The sequence below is a fragment of the Anopheles gambiae genome, chromosome 2 (assembly GCF_943734735.2).
Source record: "Anopheles gambiae chromosome 2, idAnoGambNW_F1_1, whole genome shotgun sequence".
In the NCBI taxonomy this organism is placed as follows: domain Eukaryota; kingdom Metazoa; phylum Arthropoda; class Insecta; order Diptera; family Culicidae; genus Anopheles; species Anopheles gambiae.
Window position 1 is genome coordinate 17,984,255 of NC_064601.1, and position 20,483 is coordinate 18,004,737.

General features: G+C 46.7%; 1 protein-coding gene across 1 annotated transcript; it reads right to left on the reverse strand.

Annotated features, from left to right (window-relative positions):
* Positions 1-33: 33 nt before the first annotated feature.
* On the reverse strand, positions 34-20,364 carry LOC1269294 (uncharacterized). The gene is made up of 8 exons (XM_307916.5): positions 20,206-20,364; positions 18,352-20,112; positions 11,900-12,784; positions 2,963-3,021; positions 2,482-2,873; positions 2,122-2,282; positions 1,840-2,042; positions 34-1,748 (listed from the first exon to the last, which is right to left on the reverse strand). Exons 2-8 carry the CDS (start codon positions 20,059-20,061, stop codon positions 1,721-1,723), a joined length of 3,438 nt encoding a protein of 1,145 aa, XP_307916.5. The 5' UTR covers positions 20,062-20,112; positions 20,206-20,364; the 3' UTR covers positions 34-1,720.
* Positions 20,365-20,483: the final 119 nt, after the last annotated feature.

Sequence of the window (20,483 nt, forward strand, 5' to 3'; positions counted from 1 at the left end):
AAGTAATCGCAAAACACACAAACACACCTCCACTTCTAACATTTAAAGAAACAAAATATATTCATTCTTACATTCCTACAGCAATTAGATGCGCGTGACAGCGATAAGAGAATATATGGTATAAACTATGTTACAGTAAAAATTTGGGGTAAGTTTTGCAAAAAAGAAACAAAATACATATTCGATATATAAAAAAAAGCTCTCGGGCACATATCTTATCACCTAGAAGTATGTTTCACATTGAAAACGGACGCGGAAAACAAAAACATACAGCAGAAAAACACACTTGTACTTATTAATCGATTGCGTTTAGCACGAGAGTATGTAGTTTACGCATTTCAACGGCTCGTTCTGTGTTTTTTACTTTCCTTTCTCTCTCTATCAAACCCACCCGGCGATGGGCTTGTCTTTTGTATATTATTGTGTAAAGTTTTCGTGCGGGAAAACTGTGCGCGACAAATGTTGAAGTTTTGGTTTGGTGGTCCAAATGTTTTAACCGCTGTAATGGTGAAAAACACGTGTGTTTGCGTATCATAAAAGTAGAAACTAGCATAACCCCATCTTAAACCAACAAACAAACGTATTGTTGAAAAGAAAACCTGCCTCCGTCGTGCCCTTGTCCCGTGGCTAGTCCAAGACCCTCCTTCGTCACATTGTTTCTTCTTACTCAATCTTTGCAAAGTTCATGTATCACACATTTCTGAATCAATGTAAGCTTACGCGCTCGACTAATATAGTTATGTAGATTTGTATATAGTGTAGAGCTTATGCAGTAAATTTGTGTACGATAGATATTCATTCGATTAGCAAATAACGCCCGCCCAAATAACGTCTTCCTCTAGCAACAAGTAGATATTACCATTTGGGGAGAGAGATGGCGCTGGTGAACAAACCAAAACCTCCAAAACAAAACCCTTATGAGTATCCAGGCGCCTATACTACTTCCGCGCATCCTGTGTCCACTACACGGGACGGGATCCCTAGAACTTTGCTGTCTGTGTACGCTACTGTAATCTTAGCTTTATCGCTAATTATGTATGCATGCATGTTACACACTTTAAATGTGAAAAACAAAATGGCAACGTAATACTAAACTTTATCTCGCGACGTCTCCTCTTTTGCCCTAGTTAACGGTCTTTTTTTGTTTTTGCGGTAAGCTAAAACCGGCTGATTCTACACATTCTACACCCCGCTTTTGCTGCTGGTGGCGGCTATAGCACATTTGTGGCAACAACAAGGAAAACAAAAATCAATCACACAAACCAAGAGTGTGCCCAGATAGTCGGATTCAATAGGCGGAATTAATAATGCTCTGTCCTGTGCGAACGACAGCGCAATTTTGGTCCATCATGTCGCAACCGTAAAACGTTCGACACACGTGTCTCGTTTGGTGTGCTTTGCGCAAAAAGACAACACAAAACCGCACAGTTTGAGATGCAATATAAGTAATGGAAACACGCGCTCGAAAGAAAGTTCGAATGAAACAAAACGATTGTAGCGAAAAGTTTAATTTGTTAAATTACGCGCTCTCAAATCATCAAACTCTTTAAATTTGGGAAGGAAATAATAAAGATAAAGAAAGTTATCCTAAATAGCATTCAGGTGGTGTACTGTGTAAACAAACTACTACTGTTATGCTGGGAGCACGCGAGCTAATGCTTCATAATAGACGCACGCCCTCTGTGTCTCCGGTTGTGGTACCATCTCTCGCGCGCGCACCTTACTTCGAAGCCAAAAACATAATTAACCTGCGGAGAAAAGAGGGAAAAGAAATGTGAGTCATTAGGCCGTTAGAATAGCAGCCCGCATACACGCACTACACCTCGAGGACACACTTACCGGAAATTGATTGCCTTCGCCGCGAGCAGCCTGTTACACTCGGCCGTGTCCGGCAGGGGCAGCAGCTTGAACGGGCTTTCCGTTTCCGTGTCGGCGAAATCGTGCTTGTAGATTTGCGTATCCACCTTAATGTCGGAGAATGGGCCACGCAGCACGAAGAAGTGCATCGGCAATGGGCTCGTTGTTTTCGACTTCAGTATGAGCTGGAAGGGCAACAGAAGGCAACGGCGTTACTAAGACCAAGAGCACTAAAACAACAACAAAAAACGGATGCTTCCATACCTGATAGGTGATGTCGCGCTCACACGACTCGTGCGGATCGCGCTGACTTTTGTTAATGATCGCCTTCACTACCCACTGATGGTTGAAGGCGGAAAAGCGGCTCGTCTCGTAGTACAGACGATGGACGTACTCATCCGTTCGGTACGGTTTCAGCTGCAAATCTGCAAGATCAGACCAAGACAGCGATAATAGCGAAAGCAAAAGGAAGAAAAAGAATAAGAAAAAAACGCGTCATTTTACACAGTAGCACGCAGCATCAAACGTAGGAGACACATTGGCGATGATCCTCGCGTGTGGTTTTACAGGAGGGACAGATGATCGAATTGGGAGTTGGAAAATGGGAAGGGAAGGAGCATGTACCGTTAAAAATGATCTTCTCATAGCTCAGCAGATCGATCAGCGTGAGAAAGAGCTTCTTATCCTCGGCCGCCTTCGCATCGTGGGCCTGCAGCGCCACCATCACGTCCGCACCGGACTTGCGCGGATGGGCACAGTTGCCCTCGTGCGACGTCACCTCGTGGATGGGGCCGCGCCACTGGCAGCCGATGCGCGCGTACTTGCAATCGGTAGGCCGATCCTCGCACTCGGTCGACTCGTGGTAGTCGATCGATTTGTTCGGGAACTCCTTCGAGCAGTACTGGCATTCGGCCGGCAGCTCCGACACCGCCTTCTCGACCGCCAGGTTGCGCGACGAGTTGTTCTTGCTAATCTCGGTGCGACAGTTCGGACAGGTCGCGTTCTGGTCGCGCAGCCTGGAGAATGAATGAGAGAAGGTAATGCAATTAGTTGTTAGGGGCCAGTTTCGTTTTGTCGGCCAAAAACCCAAAGGTTCGTCACTTACCGTCCATCTGCCAGCAAATGGGTGAAGCATCCAGCACACATCAGATGTCCCATCGAGCACTGAAGGGTGGCGCAAGCGCGTGTTTGCGTTTGGGGCGGGTTGTGTGAGGAGAGAGACAGGGGGGCAATGGGCCAAGATTCACACAGATTCAACAAAAATGAGGAAGGTAGAAGAGAAAAAGAAATAAAAGCAGAAACAAATCGATTAGCAAATCACTAACGAAGCCGGACACAGTCGTCGGGTGTTAACACCTGTGGAAAATTGGGGAGAGGGAAAAAACACCCACCCACTCTCTCGTTGGGTGGGGGTTGTTTTTTGCTTTTTTTATTTAAATTAGTTTAAATTAGCTGTTGCGTACATCCTGAAATAGTTTAAAATCAACAAAAAACCCATGTTTCATACAAGTTTAGCGGAAGGAAACGACGCATACGTTTACGCGGGTTGAAGAAGAAACAAGAAAAAGAAAACCAAAAACGAAAAACTATAACAGCTTAACCAACTGGTAAAATACGGCCAATTATATACTATTTACGCATTTAACATAACATCGCTGCAATAAGAGAAGAGAAAGAGAGAAAGAGAGAAAAAAGTAGAAAACCCTGCAAAGTGTACGTAGAACGTTGATTATTTTTATGTTTTTTGTGTATGTTTTTAATTTACATTTTGCGTCTGCTTACTATAAGAGAAAGACTAAAGCATTGAGACAAAAAAAACCTTCCCAATATTTCCACCCTCTCTTGTAGCTATTTGGTTTTGTACCAAGAACGGTGCATGTTTTGGTAAGCGACCCCACCAATTTTACGTATAAAATTAGCCGAAAGGACGATGTTTGATAATATTTTATGAAAACTCATACACACAGACATACATACATATTTTATCAACAGTAAACATAGATTACGTATCGATAGCATTATTGCTAGTGTTCCCAACCATTACAACTCTATTTACAGAATAACAACGAGAGAAGATTCCCACAATTTCCACCCACATTTTTCCTCCCTTATAACCACAATCTGTTTTTGGTGTGGCCATGCCATGTGTGTGTGTGTGTTGTCCCTTTTTCCCGCAAAATCTCCCAAAAATCACACACACACACGCACACCACGATCTTCTTATCTCAAAACAACATACGCAAACCTGTGGGGGGAAAAAGAAAAAGAAAGAAAAAGGAAAAGACAACTGGATTAAAATTGTTTGGTTTTAAGTTTTGTTGTTGTTGATGTAGAGCAACGGTCCCATAATTTAGCCCCCGCCGAAGTGTAGATGTGACCCCACATTAGAATCTAATAGGTAGCAGCAGCACCACCACCAAGGAACTGGGCTGGAGGCTTCGTAAGCCTCCAAACATAATTTCCCCATTTTTTCCCGCGGGGGGACGTGGAGCTACCTTTGCTATGTTCTGGTTGTTACCTACGGTCGGCGGCGGAGAGCGAGGGAACCCAACGAGACACACGATACACGATTGTGGAAGATGATGCGCTGCTGCAGGTGGACGGACAGGGGTGGGGCGGACAGAGATGTAATTTCTCAAACAAGAACCACGCTTTCTTTTTAGTACTGCCGGACCAGAGAGGACAAAGCCCGTTCCTTCAATTCGGACGTGTGTATGTGCACTCAGAACGCAGCTTGGGTGGACCGAAAACCGAAAAACACACTAAATGAGTAGGAGGAGGAAGGGGGAGAGAGAGAGAGTGAGGAGCGGGAGGGGGTGATGGTAAAGCGAAATGTTTTTTTTTTTTGGTTTTGAAAAAGAAAACAAGTCACGGTTTCTGGTTGGTTTTTGTTTTGCATCGGCCAACACTCTGGCCACGTTGTTCATGTTTGTCGTTTATTTTTACTCTTTTTCTTCGCCAGTTTTGTTATTTTTTTTTTTTCAGTTTGCACTTCGTTACACAGAAGTGTTACAGATTTTTATAATCTTGTGCACTATTGTTTTTGGTTTCAGTTTTTTCTTTTGTTTTTTGTTTGTTTTTTTTATATTCTTTTTTTGTTGGCATTTTGATTGTCTACTTCCCGTTTCTTTTTTTTTGTTTTTGTCGCAATTATATAAAGACACACTATATAAACCACTTATTACATTCCCTTAGTGTACTCTCGTTCCTAGTTGTTCTAGTAAAGCAACGTTCTTGAAGACTCACTACTAAAACTATGTCGATGGTTGGCTTTAGTAACTCTAAAATTACTTGCAAACACACGCATAACATTCTATTAACGGCACGCTACCCTACATATTGCTTTAGTATAAGGTATAAAGATTAGTATAAAGTCAAGGAACTTAGTATTGCATCCTGCACAGAATAATACAGATAAAGACACTGAAATAAATACATATTCTACACGGTCGTGGGCGATCTATTGCAGTAAAATCATTCGCACTGTAGCTTTTCCCTATCCTTTTTCGTTTATGTTTTTTTTCTGATTACACTCAAGTTGATCTCAATCACGATTACTCTTTCTATCTCTCTAATCCCTCAAATAACTCAAGTAGCACTCCTTCATATGCCCCACTAAGCTAAACTTCTGCAGCCTGTTTCTACCTTTATATGCTGGTGCTGCTACTGCTGTTGTAACTGTTAATGCTGCTGCTGCTGCTGCTGCTGCTACTAACAACCATTTTGGCACTGGTATATACAAACACTGTAATATTGCATCACTATCATATCACAACGAGTCTCCTTTGGCACTTTGGCCCCGCACACAGCATCCATATTGTTAATACCTTTCCCTATGCACACATCTAAGTAGTCGCACAGTCTCAAACACACACGCACACACACTCGCACGCATCCAGACACACGCTCACACACACATATACTCATCCTTCGCCCAATATAGCAGAATTGCCACCCAACCCCAGTTGGAACCAATTGCCTATTTTACGTTTTTAAATACACACACAAATACAACAGTCGCAATATGCCCTTCCGGCATTGTTGGCCCAGCAACAATGACAAAGGACACACATAAACACCCACACAAGTATCCCCCCCCCCCCCCCCCCTCCCTCATGGGTATACGCACACCGAGCATGGGTTGAAATTCAACACCCCCTTACCAACAATGGGAGGGAGGGAGGAGGTGGGGGCAGAGCTTCCTCCCTCAAATAACTGGGTGGGAAAAAAACACCACCAAGGGCAAAAAGATAGCTTTCCGAGCAGTCGATGATCCAACACGCCGTTGTTCGACAACCTCGCAGTAGGGCAGACACAACCCAACCAAGTGACCTTGACTGTTCCACTTGAACAGATGCGCGGCGATCAAGTAGGCGACGCTGGTGTGCGATGCGCTCGGGGATGCGCGAGATTATCATCTCCAAAACCGCCACATCCGACCCGAGTGAGTTGAGTTTGTTGCTTTGTTGAGGTGGTGGTGGTCCATCCATTAACAACTTCTCGCGCATCTCGCGATGAGATGGGGGCCTCAGCTCTTGGTGGGGGGTGGACTTTTTGGGAAGAGGATTTCAAGTACGCGCTCACCCCGCACCGTTAACGATCAGTGAAATCTGATGCATAGCACTTCATCACATACGAACAACATCAATAGGAATAGTAGGCATGAGATTTGATAGCGCAGTGCGTATTCTACGCTTTACCTTCACATTCTTCGCGCTCCAACAACTGGAAAGGGCTTTTACAATGTTCCAAGAGAATTGATGGAAAAAATAGCTATTTATATACGGGGTTTCGTTAATTGCAGGTAGTTCCTGCACTCATCAGACAATGTACAAGGCTTTTCAGTAGGGTGATTCTTCAATCGAATCACCCATATTTCTACATTTATTGCATTGGGTTCGGTAAACCCTCTTACGAGCATCTCCAGAACACCTCTCTTTTCACAGATACCCGTGTGTGTGTGCTGTTTTTTACTATTATCAATTAAAGTGAAACAACGATGTTGCATCCCCAGCAGTGCATCTAAACCCCGTTGCCCGGGGCAATGAATGAGCATGTGCAGCCGATCGAACTCCAATGTACTGCAGGCCAATTACAGCAAACGAACTCAACCGAATTGTTGGAGCATCGGGTAGGCAACCATTGCCCATAGCGGAAGTGCAAATATTCCACCTAGGAATGGGCAGTATACACAGCAAACAACCAGACAGTGTTGTGTTTGGGCTGCGAAGACACACACACCCAGCCAGAACACGATTCTAATAATAGAGTAGAATCCCTTGCGTTTGAGTGTTTTTGTTTTGTAATGTTTCATTCACGGTTCGTTGCTGTTCTCCGAAGATGGTATTCTAGTACCAAATGGTTTTGGATTCTCGGTACCTCAGAGCTCATACGATACTTCTTCCCCCGCACGGCGTACCACTACTGTGGTACGTCTTTGCAACCATTGGGCGTACAGAAACTCGATCCATATGCGCAAGAGCTCTGTTGGCTCGAGCTGACATCAGCATTTTTGTCGCATGTTTGATTCTATTTTGGGACAAATAGTAACGGAATCTCCGGATGTGAAGCAGAACAGCAGGCCATTGGAATAATGTGTTGGGCCGAGGCATCTCCATATTGAGCCAGTAAGTTCCTCCAGTTGGTAATGGGGAGAAGAGGGGCTAGCTACAACATAATTGCATGAACAAAAGTAGATCAATCCATCAATCTCCAGGCGGTCGAGTCGAGACGGGTACAGTCTGACTGTCTGGATGGTGTTTGTGGTGCGAAAAAAAAGCGGGTCAGTACCATCCGGTTGTATCAGTTGGACAAGCTGCATCTGAGCATGTTGTGAATCGCTTTGAGCTGCTGCGATGGAAAGTTTTGTAAACCAGTTCAGTTTATTGCACAGGAGCGGGAGCTAGTAGAGAGCTAGCCAATTGCGTTGTGTTGCCCTTTGCTGTTTGCTGCAAAGTTCTTTCCGAACGCGTCATCGTTGTAGACACAAACACACGCGCAAAGCACTCTATTGCTGACCACTCCAAGGCCCTAAGGTATAGGCAGCTCCAATACAATTCCACATGGTCAACTCTCTCTATCTCTCTCTCTCTCTCTCTCTCTCTCTCTCTCTCTCTCTCTCTCTCTCTCTCTCTCTCTCTCTCTCTCTCACACACACACACACAAACTCACATGTTCTTTTTGCTTTCATGCTGCTCTGCTCTCTTGTCCCCAGATGGAAGAACCGTTTGGCCGTTATGATGCTCGAATCAGCTGTTCAGAGTAAAAGGGAAGGAGGCCAATGTACTAAACACAAGCGTACACACACACACACATCCACACACAAACACCAGAGCTCCAGTTCATGCCTTTTTGTTCGAAGGGTGTGTTGTGTGTTGGTGTCGTGAGCGGCCTACTGCGCAGCTGTGCGAAAAACGCACACCGAGTTTACCCCAACCGATTGGAGGGTGGGGTGGCTTGCTTTGATGGCCTCCAAACATGCCCCCTCCCCCCACCATCACGAGTGCTTTCACTGGTGGCCCTCTTTCGTGGTCAAATTTGAGAGAGCTTTAGAGCCTATACCCAACCACGGAGAGAGAGAGAGAGAATGAGAGAAGGGTTGTATAAAGAGGAATCGCTTCTCAACCGTCCATTTTGCTCGTTTTGCACTTGTCCTCCCAACAACAACACCGCACAAAGGGAGTTGTACAACTCGCCAAGGGTTCTTTGCCCAAAACAACACACATACCATTGCGTACAGCACAGTACGCATATGCATGCATGATATTACAGCAATGGTTGATGTTGTGAAGAGAACATCCGACAAAACAGGGGGACAGACAGCCAGATTCCGTTGCTGGCTCTCCGCCATCGTACGATCAGCTGTGTTATGCTACACACGGTCAATGCTACAACACTGTGTGTGTGTGTGTGTGTGTGTGTGTGTGTGTGTGATGTGGTGAGGTGTGTCGGAGAGGCAGATAATTTGACCGAACTTTGATCCTCGGTCCTGCTTCCGACCGCTCCGCTAGTGACGCCATTTTGATCGCCAGCCCGTCCATGTCGCCATTTCGAGCCAAAAGCCAAATGTGCCTACAACGTATGCTATGCTAAGCAACTCCACAACTTGGGTTTGATTGAGAATAAATGAATGGAAGCAGCCACAAACACACACACACACACACTCGCCTACACGGCCCCCAAGTCACGATAGACAGCAACAACCAAGGCAACGCGTCCTTGGTCAGAGATTTGTTTGGCAAGATGCAAACGATTAAAATTGTCGCTTTTAAAGTAATATTTGTATGTTAAATTTTGAAATTTTGAAACTAGTTCACCCCATTGTAAAGAATCGTTTCCGAAAGGCCAGAACTACAGCGCGCGAAGGACACTCAATTACGGGGTACACACGGTGGAGAGCATTTGGTGACGACATTTTGTACACAGCAACTCGGGCAACGCGAGAGGTTGTTGTGAAGGGGTGGTGGAAGCAAAATACAAAATCCGCACCGCCGCCCAACCCCCCCCCCCCCCCCACACAGCTCGACCTGGGCGATCTGGGCAAAGGCGAAACCAACCAACCATTCTCACCACCACCCATTTGTGCGCATGTGCTCGGCATTGATTTCTTTGCTCTTGCTGCTGCTGCTGCTGCTGCTGCTGCGGGAAAGGAAAAAATGCCTGCACGCGCGTTAAAAATAGTCCCTTGAAGAGGGCACAACAGTGCAACATAATTGTACAAGGCTTGCGATATTTGAAAGAAGCTTGTTTTTTGACAGGCGTTAAACCATATCTATGCTGAAACCCTTCAACTGTGCACTAAGCCCTTCATATAATATACACTGTAGCCTTGGCTGTCTATTGACACCATTTTTAGTCCCAAAAATATACACCTACAAGGCATACAGGCATACAGTAAGGTGGACAATTTTGCCGACTCCTTATTTGTTGAACCTCCTTTTCTCCCTCCGGACTTCAACCTAAATAGCAGAAGCAAATACCCCCAACACACGTGTGGCCAGGCCAGCAGCTCTCGCAACCTAGCAACAATCGATCATGATGGCACGTTTGCCTTTACGCCTTGGGCACCACCACCATCACATCATTTCGCCACAACAATTAGAAAGTGGCATCGAATCTCGAAACACGCGATCTTCTGCGGGCCGCGCGCAGAAAAGGCAGAAATGATCGATCAGCCGTTGCGGAAGGAAACCCTCGCAGCAGTTTTCCCCCATTTTACCACCAGTTTTCGATGAAAGTTTAGCAGCACCACACTCCAATGAACCCCGTGGAAAACGGTGTCAGTGTTCCGGGTCGGGTGCCAAAGCCCGCGTGTAGAGGGCAACTCCGTTTTAAACCCATTTTTAAACCAGATAGAATTGCGTAGATCACATGCGATCAGAGGCTTGCGGTGAATCAGTTTATTCTTTACTGTAAGATATCATCAATAAGTCTTTACATACCCTTAATACTGATGCTAAGTTTATTATCCCAAATGCCCATATCCATATCCCAATCCATTAAAACGCTAAAATACTTTATACAAAAAAAGAACAAAATTCAAAACATTTCCAATTCATCCACATCATTATCCCATCGTTCGGTGCAGCTGTGGAGACTGCAGCAAAGCATAAACACACACCAAAAACCATTTACACCGCTCGTCTGGCATTGCAGTAGCTGGTTTTGGCACTAAATTTAAACACATACGGTAGCAGCAGCACGTGTACTGTACAGATGTGCCACATGTGCGCCACAAGGGACACACCACTACAAGTTACACACCCCAACTTTGCCCTGTTTTCATTGATCGTCCCAGCAAAACGTCGCGTATAGGTATGAACGAAACAAAAGGAAGATATTTATAGGAAATTTTGAAGGGAAAAATTTAGGAAAAATTTAAGCTTTTTGTACGCAAAAGACGATCAGCTCCTCCTGAGGAAAAGAGGAGATTCCCACTAGTAATTATTTAATTGAATTGTTGTATGCTGGTCGTTGTTGATTCAAATTACTATTAGGAACGTTTATAAAGCAAATCGCTTCACAGCATTTTTGCTAATTTCCTAGTACTGTGCGTTTTTATTTATTTTAAAATTGCACTAGTACACTGAACACCTGAAAAGAAACATAAATACAGGGGGGGGGGGGGAGAAGACAGAGGGGAAAAAATGACGGCGCAAAATTTTGGGACAGCGGAAAAGAAAGTATCTCACACAACTTTTGCCCAGAAGGTAAAAGGAAAAATAGATTTCTATTTAATTTTGTTTTTTTTTTTTCAAAGAAAGGGCAAAAAAGGCAGGAGGATAGTAACCAAAAACGTTATCTAGAAGCAGCTAACAGTGGTAAATAATAAAAAAAAACATAAAACAACAGATAGTGTGGAAATTTAAAAGAAAAACAGCTAATAGTTTTAAGCAAAAGAAAACAGCAACAATAATGACACGAAATAAGAAGTGTTTCGTTAAAGTAAGAAAAAAATGTATCAAACCGAAAAACATGACAGAAAATGGAAAAAAACCCAACTACCAAATAAAAAAAAGCAATTAAAAGGAAAATAATGGAGCAGAAAACTATCCCTAGGTTTCGAAGGAAGGAACCTAAAACCGTCAAAACGTTTATCAAAGTCAAACGGAAATGTGAACCGGAAAGGGAAGGGATGTTTTGTTTTTCAAAAATAAAGAAAGAAAGCAACAAACAAAAAAAAACATTTGCCCAACGACGGTAAGTAGATAACATAGGGCAGGAGGGGGTAAAAATGGAAGATTTGCTAACAGCAATTGTTTTTTTTTTTTGTTCTGCTTTGTTTAACCTTTGCACGACACCAAAACACGACCACGAAAAGGAGCAGAAACGGCAAAAGCATTTGCGAAGGAGCGATAAGGATAGATGGATGGGTGGTGTGGGTAGCGGAAGTAGCGGAAGTAAGGGGCATCATGTTTTGGTTGGCGCTCCAGGGCACGTTGTCGATAAGGTAAAATATGATATGCAAGGGTTTGTTTTTCGCTTCCTTTTTTTTCTTCTTTTAATAAAACAAAAAAATAAATGCACTTTTTTTGCAATTTACCTGATACATGGCGGTCCGGGGCAGATCGAGACAGACGGCACAGCACAGTATGCCGCCGAGGCGCAGCTCCAGCTTTTCGACCTTCGCGTTCGGTTTGTCGCCCTTCTTCTTGCGCTTCGCCTCCGGCTCGCCGCAGTCGTCCGCCGGGTCGGCCGGGCGGCCGTGGACGGAGCGGCTGGCCGGCGCCTGCTGCTGCTTCACCAGCTCGAGCGGCCGAACGGGCAGCTGCACGGGCCGGGCAGCGGCCGCATTTGTGCCGTGCGATGGTGCCGCCGCCGCCGCCGCCGCCGACGACGAGGACGGGGACGGTGTGGCGGACAGTGTGATAAGGGTGGGCGGCAATGGGTCACCGGCAGCGACGGTGGAAGGGCCACCGGTCGGCAGCTGTGAGCTAACGGCCGGCGTACCGGACGACGACACGGCCGATGATGAGGAAGGAGCCGAAGAGGAGGAGGAGGAGGGGGAGGAAGAGGACGACGGTTGTTGTTGTTGTTGCTGCTGCTGCTGCTGCTGCTGGACACGATGCTGAGCGATGTTAAGCATCTGGTTGAGCAGCAGATCGGACGCCAGGCTTGACTGGCGGGCGGAGGACGTGCCGGTGGTGGTGGCACTGACCGAGATCAGCACGGTCGGGGTGGTGGTGGTGCCGCCCGGGGCCGGTTCGGACGGTGCGGCACCGGACCCGGATGACGTGGCCACATTCGACGAAGAGGACGAGGAAGAGGACGAGGAGGAGGAGGCAGAGGATGACGAAGAGGAGGAAGAGGACGAGGAGGAGCTTCCCGAGTCACCCGCCATCGCGTTTATCACGTTCAGGTTCATCAAGTGGCCCGCACTGGCCGTGGGCGTTTCCACCAAACTATCTGCCATAATGTCTGCGAAGGGCTATAAACCGCAAGGAAATCTGATCCGGTTGGGGAGGGGGGGGTGGGCGGTGGATGGGGGGTTGGGTGGTCGGTCAAAGAAGGTGGTCACCGAACGGAAAAGAAACGCTTCACAAAATAGTTTTCACCACTAGCGAAATACGAAACACTGACACGCGCACTCACACACACACACTTCCCGTCTGGAACTGTCCCTCTGCCAACGATGACTGCTACGATGGAAATGTTCTTTTCACTTCACACCACTAAACACCACTGCACAACCTTTTGGGTGAAATATGTTTGCTGCGCCGTTTTGTATGCCTACACACAACAAAGGTGACGTTTTGAGCGACACATTGAGGGTGTCTTCGAGGAGATGGGGCATGCTAAAGGGTTAAGATAGAACGATGGAAGAAAATGAGGATTAATATTGTCTGCCTTTTCCGTGTCGTTGCTGTTTCTCCTGCTTTTTCTAACTAGGTTATGTTGGAGTGTCCTGCTTTATTGGGGACGAAAGCAACACAACACTAGAGCCAAAAAACCCCCCAAAGAACAACCCTCTCAATTTCCGTCCATCCAAGTAGGAGTCGATTTTTCCAGCTACCAGCCTGCTTTGTTCTTTGTTCTTGGTTGTTTTGTGGCGTTCCGCCGCCACCCTTCTTAAGAATCCCTTTTCCGAGGGGAAAGGGGAGGAGGGGGGGAAGTGGCGGTGGGAGTTGCACACTCGCGAGCACACGGAACATTGGCCCTCACACTCACGCACGCGCGCCACGGCCCCTTGGTATTTAGCTGGCTCGGCATACCTCGACAGAAATGTATTTTCGCAAAAGGGAGCTCCGGAAAGAACCTATTATTTTACTCAATGGGGGAGGGGGGGGGTCATAGTGCAATCGCGTAACCTATACCAACGCAACCATCGACACCTTTCGAACCCTAGAACGGATGAGGCGTTGGAAAGGGAAGAAGGAAGTAGGCCTCACAAAAGCCCAAAAAATGTGATAAGAACATCTATACTTCTCACAACAAAAAGAAATTTGAGAAAACTTGGTGTAAAAAAATCACACGCACACACGTAAACACGCGCACACACTCTAACGTTTCTAGCTCTAGTGCCGCCCCACTATCGTACGGCACGCACACATCGACGAAATACGCTCGATGCACACTGATGCAATAATCGTGAGTAGAAGAATGCAACACAGGGCGAGTGCGCGCAGGTGAAAGGGGGTTAGAATGCAATGATCCAAACTTGGTACGCTGCACTTGATTGCCCAACGGCTGTGACTTCATTTGCAACAGACAAGGGATAGGTAAAAGGTGGTGGGATGATGGGATGAAAAATGATGTGTTTGATTTTCCTTGTGCCAGCAAACCCACCAATCAGTAAAAACAAGAAAAGTTCGTCTTTGGAAACACACACACACGAGCTACACAGAGCTGCACACAAGATATACACACAGTGATACAGAGAGAACGCAGAACTGAGACGCGTGCACACGACTGCACTCGCTGAGTTCACGGAGTCGAATGGCGGTGTTGTTTTTATTCATTCGCTGTCGTGTGCCCCCCGTGCGACGGCAGACTGCTCGACCTGCCCGATGAATGTCGAGCGCCCAGGCGACAAACCTTGACAAAGCGGCTTAACAGTGCAGCAAGGCTGATGGGGTTGGGTAGGATTGAATTAGAATTTTAATGTATGGTTAAATTAGATGGATATTTGAAATCTAGACAAATAATTGGCATGTTCATGTGGTGTTGCTGCATTTAGTGGTAAAACGGGCAAGCTGTTTAGCCATTCTCATTACTCTCTTATCATTCGCACCTTGGAAAAGGCTGATCAAATTACTGCAGGATGGTCTGTTCAGTGTACAGGCAGTCCCCGAGATACACGGTTAATAGGCACCGACAACGATTCCAAAACACCGTGTATCACGAATTTCCACGTAAGTCGAATCTCGTGATTTTGCACATGCATTTTTAAAATTATTCTGATTGAATATAACAATTTTAAACCTTATAACTGGTTTTTAGCTTTCGATCAAAATCTCGGGAACTGCTTGTATTTTTTTTTAATCTTTATTTGTCCGTGTTATCAAATGGAAGCACATGCTCAGTAAGTCTATTTGTCAGGCCATGGAGGCATTTTTACATATTTTTTTACTCATGAACAAATCCTCTACTACAAATAATATACTCCCATGTTAGTCCTCAGAAAAAAAAGTCAGTGAAAGCTGATGAAATTTGCTAATCATGATGCATATTTTTGTCAGATAATTTGATTTTTATTTTATAAAAATCAACTTCATTCCCCTTCGATCTCTCGTTTGAATGCTCATTTTATATTGAATTGAATGAACTCCAACACCGTTCGAGCAGTTTCTATCGCTTCGACCGTTCATCCGACGTCGGCTGGGTTGAGATTCTTGTGCCCAGCGCAGTCGGCCAGCCATTTTAGCTATTTATTTTTATTGCCTCCTCCCCTCCCTTTCCGCTTCCTCTTCTCGACCAACTCTTCTGCTCTCGTGGTTTTTCTTTGTTTTCATATTCACAACATGACGTGATGCATGAGGGTTTGGGTCTGGTGTTTGTCATCCGTTTCTTCGGTCACACCAATGCATTGGACAGTTTCAAATCAATATTATGTAATTCCCTGGCCCTAACGATAAGCGTCTCACGCGTTGACTGGTAAACAGTGAACATTATAAAACAGATGATCGGCATTCTTGGCATGTTTGCAAGTGATCGTTTGCAAACACAGCTGTATTATTTTGATGCTATTAAAATCCCCTACTTTCTCTCTCTCTCTCTCTCTCTGGCTCCAATCAAGCGTTGGTAAACGGCAGAATGGTTCTAATGACTTTTAAAATGCGTTTTTCTTTGGTGAGAGTTTTTCTGTTTTATGGATGTTCCAGAACAAACCACCACCACTCCTCGCTCGCTGTACCAGTTTGCACGAGCTCGATCAACTGGAACGCAATTAAAGTGTACAATCGCATAACAACAAAGCACCACTACCTACACACGCACAGCTACGCGGGCCACATATACACACACACACTCACACAGGCACGGGCCCACCCCTATATCCTGAGTCCGCAGTAGGCTGTGTGTGTGCGGTGTGTAGCTGTAGGTGTGTTTTCGGGGGTTGAGAATCAAGGCTGCTGATGATGTGTCTCCGACATTGGCCATTTTAAGCGAGCAAACAATGAAACTGGATTGATTTGGAAACCAAAGAAAAACATTGGACAGTGTGGCAGGTTTTTGGGCCTTTTTATCAGTAAGCTTGCGTCTCATACTAACACCATTGATGCGATGACAAAAGATGCTATATATATATGTTTTTACCTTATCATCACTATCCTAAGCAGCTCGAACGGTCGTGTAAAGTTTTGTCGAAACCAACCATCTGGCCTTGACACCCTCCTGTGTGTGGGGTGTGTGAAAACAAGCCGATTTCAAGCTTGGTATTTCATCCGAAAATACCAACTTCCCTCGCTTCGTGGCATAAATTTGTTCCCAGCTTCAAAAAAGAAACCACACCATCCCTGCCGTACTGCGCTGCATGCGTATTCGATGCTGGTGGTGGTGGTGGTGGTGGTGCTGCTGCTCATGATGATACATTGGAGGGTGAACGAGCCTGTTTGCTCTTTGTTTTCCTGCCCTCTCGCTCCGGTCTGCGCGCAGAAGGAAAGAGATGAAACGAAAACAATCCGCTTGTGCTTGAGGGTGCTTGGATTTGCCCGTGCGCAGAGCAGCATGCAGGCAGTGAAAAGCAGTGTGCGTGTGTATGTGTGTGTGTGTGTGTGTGTGTGGGTAAGTGTGAACATCGGAAGGGATGGTTGGCTGGCGGGCGGGAGGGGTATTGCGTATCAATGTTTTACGGTGATGTTGATGGGGCTTTGTTTACTTCCTCTTCTTCTTCTTCTTCTTCTTCTTTTTTGCTTTCTTTTTATGAACGACGTCATCATGCTGATGATGTACAAATTAATATGAATCATTAAAACGAAAACATACACACCCAAAGTTGGTCGTTTGACCTATACAGGCAAATTTGTGAACTTTAAGGGATGATTCTTCAAGGGGATGAAAGGTATTTGGCAAGTGCCACGTCATTGAAACAGCTGACGAAGAACACAACACAGAGGACTATATCTCTCTCTATTTCTCTCCTTCTTTCTCTTGCCATCACGCTGCCCTATCCATAGCATATGCGAGCGTGTGTGAGTAAGTGACGATGAGGGTTCGTATCGAGTATGCTGGGCATGCTGCGATGGTAATGCTGATTCCACACAAACCCGTTTTTCGTCGTATCGTGTTCCGGTTCTGTTTGCATGGAATAGAGTAATTTTAATCTCTCGATGTTTCTTCCAATGCCCAACCAGCGAGAGTTGCCCAACCCAGACACACAGAAGAAGAGCCATTTTACTGTCCAACTGTTCCTCCAAATGTTATCAATCCATGCGTAATGCGACCGTGTGCCCCTACTAATGCGAAATAGCGCACATTATGAATAGGTTCCTTTGACCTAAATAACATTTCAAGCAAGCAATATTTTCGAGATTAAATATGTTTTAGTTTTCAGAAATTTAAAGTATTTTGCATGCTATGAACTGATAAAAAGCGACCAAATACAGTTAAAATAAAAAAATATTAGAAAAAGAAAGACATGACATGTAGAAACATAAAATAGTCGGTAAATGCGATGAATTTTTTGATCCCGTAATGCATCTAACAACCATCAGCTGCAAGGTGGAAACAAAACATCAACAATCCCCTATGCAACCACAAAGGGTTGCCCATCACCGTAGTGTTGGTGTGTGTGTGTGTGTGTGTGTGTGTGTGAGTGCGTATTCCGCCGTGTGTGATAGAGAACGCACTGAAGCGGGTAGAAAAGGAAGAAACACGAGAATAACAAAAATAAAGCAAATCTGGCAACAGGGCACATCCGAGGTTCAAAGGTTTTATCTCCTGCGAGGAATTAAGGAATGAACATAGCATAGGAACATTATAAGAGGCGAATGAGGCCAACTGACTCAAAGTCTCTATAAAAATACAAAAAAATATATTTTAAAAAAATAGGAACATTAAAATGCCATTATAACATATTTGTAACTTATGCTTTTTTCTATAGAGACTGGGAATGTACCTTAATGTAAGCGTTTTTTTTTATTTTTCTTTCATTTATCATCAAGTGAACGCAGCGACACGTTCTTATGTTAGGATCATTAGACTCAAGAGAGATTTATTTGAAAATATTTGACGAATCGTACGTATGATGTCACCTCGCGAAAGCTGCGGTACATCGGTACTAATACAATAAACTAATCCTGGACAAACACAATGCACAATATGTCGGCGGACACAGTCATAGGAAAGGAAAGTAGTAAGAGAAAGGATAGAATACGCAACACCGATCGAAAGTGTTCTCGCGCGTTGCTGGAGCAGTGTATCATTGTTGGATGGTTTTAAAAAATGTAAAACGTAAATGTAAATTGCCCTCGGCACGACAACGTACATCCAGCTCTCGCATATTCTTGGCGTACAGTGGATGCCCGTCCCTGCACTTAAATGAACCGTGTCCCATTACGGAGAGTTGGAAATGTCCATGTTGTCGGATTTCTCCGTTGTCGGGCTGGCGGTTTTCTCCCTCGGTGTCGTTGGAGCGGCCGGTGCCGCGACTGCGCCACCGGAAGAAGACGACGACGAGGAGGAGCTGGAACCACCGCCGCCATCACCGCCTCCGCCGCCTGTACCGGAAGCTTGGGTTGGCGACGAGACCGACTGCTTGCCGGTGCTGCCCGCATCATCCTCCACACCGACCACGCTTCCACCTGCATCCATTCGTTCCTCCGCGTCGTAGTCGCGGCTGACCGTTTCTTCCAGGATCTTTTTCAACCTCTTGTCCGATGGGGTGCGGCTGCGACGCTTGGACGATGATTTCGTGACCACCTCCTTGGTGCGGCTTGCCCGGCTCCGGGACGTCGAACGCTTGGCGCTCGCCGAACGGGAACGCGAGCGGCGGCGCCGTTCCTCCTTGTTGCGATGGGACTTCTTGCGGTCGCGGCTACGATCGCGACGCTCACGCGAACGGGACCGCTTCTTCGAGCGCGAACGCGACCGACGAATGCGCGACGTACGTTCGCGCGAACGCGTGCGGCTGCGGCGGCGGGAGCGGGAACGTTTGCGGCGGTCCCGGGAGCGCGAACGCTTCGAGCGCGACCGCGACCGCTTGCTGCGCGAGGGCGAACGTTTCGACTTCGAGCGCGAGCGCTTGCTCCGCGACGGGGACCGCCGGGAGCGGGAACGCTTCGAGCGGCTGCGGGAGCGCTTACGTGACCGGGACCGTTTGCTGCGCGACTTGGAGCGTTTGCGCGAACGGGACCGGGTGCGGCGTTCCTTCGAGCGGGACCGCGAACGGGACCGGCGCCGGCTGGCACTCTTGTCCTTCGGGTATATGGCGACCACCGGGTCCATGCTCGATATCTGGTGATGGGCCTCCTTCACGATCGTCATCGCTTCCTCGATTTCCTTCTGGGCCGCCTCGTTGCTCTTCGCCTCCGGCTTCACGATCGGCTGCGTCGAATGGTGCACATTCAGCCGGTAGCCCCGGAACTCGGTGCCGTGCATCTTGAGCGCGTTGATGATGTTGCGCTGGTCGCAAAACTCGAGCAGCGCCAGCTTGCTGCGCTCGTTCTCCGCGTACCGGGCGTACTTGATCTCGCCCGCCGGCTTGAAGTGGTCCATCAGCTCCTCCAGCCGCCAGTCCGAGCGCACGTCCAGAATGAGTATGGTGCGGCGCGTTTCCTCGATCTTTTTCGCGTCGAAGTTCACCGGCAGCGGCGGATACTCGGGCAGTCCGTTCTCTTCCAGCTTCGGGTCGATCGTCTTTACCACCTGGTTCGGTATCATGCCGTCGATGCGGTTCACCACCTCCGGCGGCAGCTTGGACGGCACGTTGAAGCTGTGCAGCCCCGGCACGAGCGTCCCGTTGGCGGCCATCTCGAGCGCCTTGTACTCGTCGGGAATGACGCCGTTCGCGACCGGAATCACGATGACGGCCCGATCGATGAACACCGTGTTGGTTAGGTGCTGGGCGACCGCTACGCAGCTGCTCTCGAAGTACTTCACGTAGCAGATGCGCGACACCACCGGGCAGGACACATCCCGTATGGTCGGGTAGAGGCGAATCTCGTCAATTTTCCCCACCGTCCCGAGGAACGTTTGCATCTGATCCTTGGTGGCCTGCGGGGCAATGTTGGTGATTTGCACCACCTTCGTACCTGAGCCGCCGGCCATTACGGTCGAACGAAACCGCGTCGCTAGGACGCGCTCTTTCGTACCGACTTTCTGCGAAAGGCAACGATTGGGGAGGGAAAACTTTACTACCACCGCATGAAAAGGGTCACAGTGAACACTATGCAGCAGGGTTAGAGTACTTACATGGAAGATTAACAGCAGAAAATAAGTATTTTTGTGGATTCCGGACTCTTCCCAAACGTGAAAATTTTCTGACAAGCTGTTTAGTGATGGTCACCTGCGTCGAGAGCGGACAGCTCCATCGTGCGTGTGTGCAAAGTGAGTGAAAGCTATCCGCTCCGGAAGCATGTGGAACAGTTTGCAGAACTGCAAGATTATTTAATTTGAATTCTTTGTTCGATTTTCTCACTTTTAATATTGCAGAGGTAACGAAAAAAGGCTTTTTAATTAGAATCTATTTG

Coding starts and splice junctions, on each gene's coding strand:
- LOC1269294 (XM_307916.5), bottom strand. CDS start 20,061: ATGGCCGGCGGCTCAGGTACGAAGGTGGTGCAAATCACCAACATTGCC. Junction 3,022..11,899: donor CCCGGACCGCCATGTATCAG/GTAAATTGCAAA, acceptor GCCACCCTTCAG/TGCTCGATGGGACATCTGAT. Junction 2,283..2,481: donor TGAGAAGATCATTTTTAACG/GTACATGCTCCT, acceptor CTGATCTTGCAG/ATTTGCAGCTGAAACCGTAC.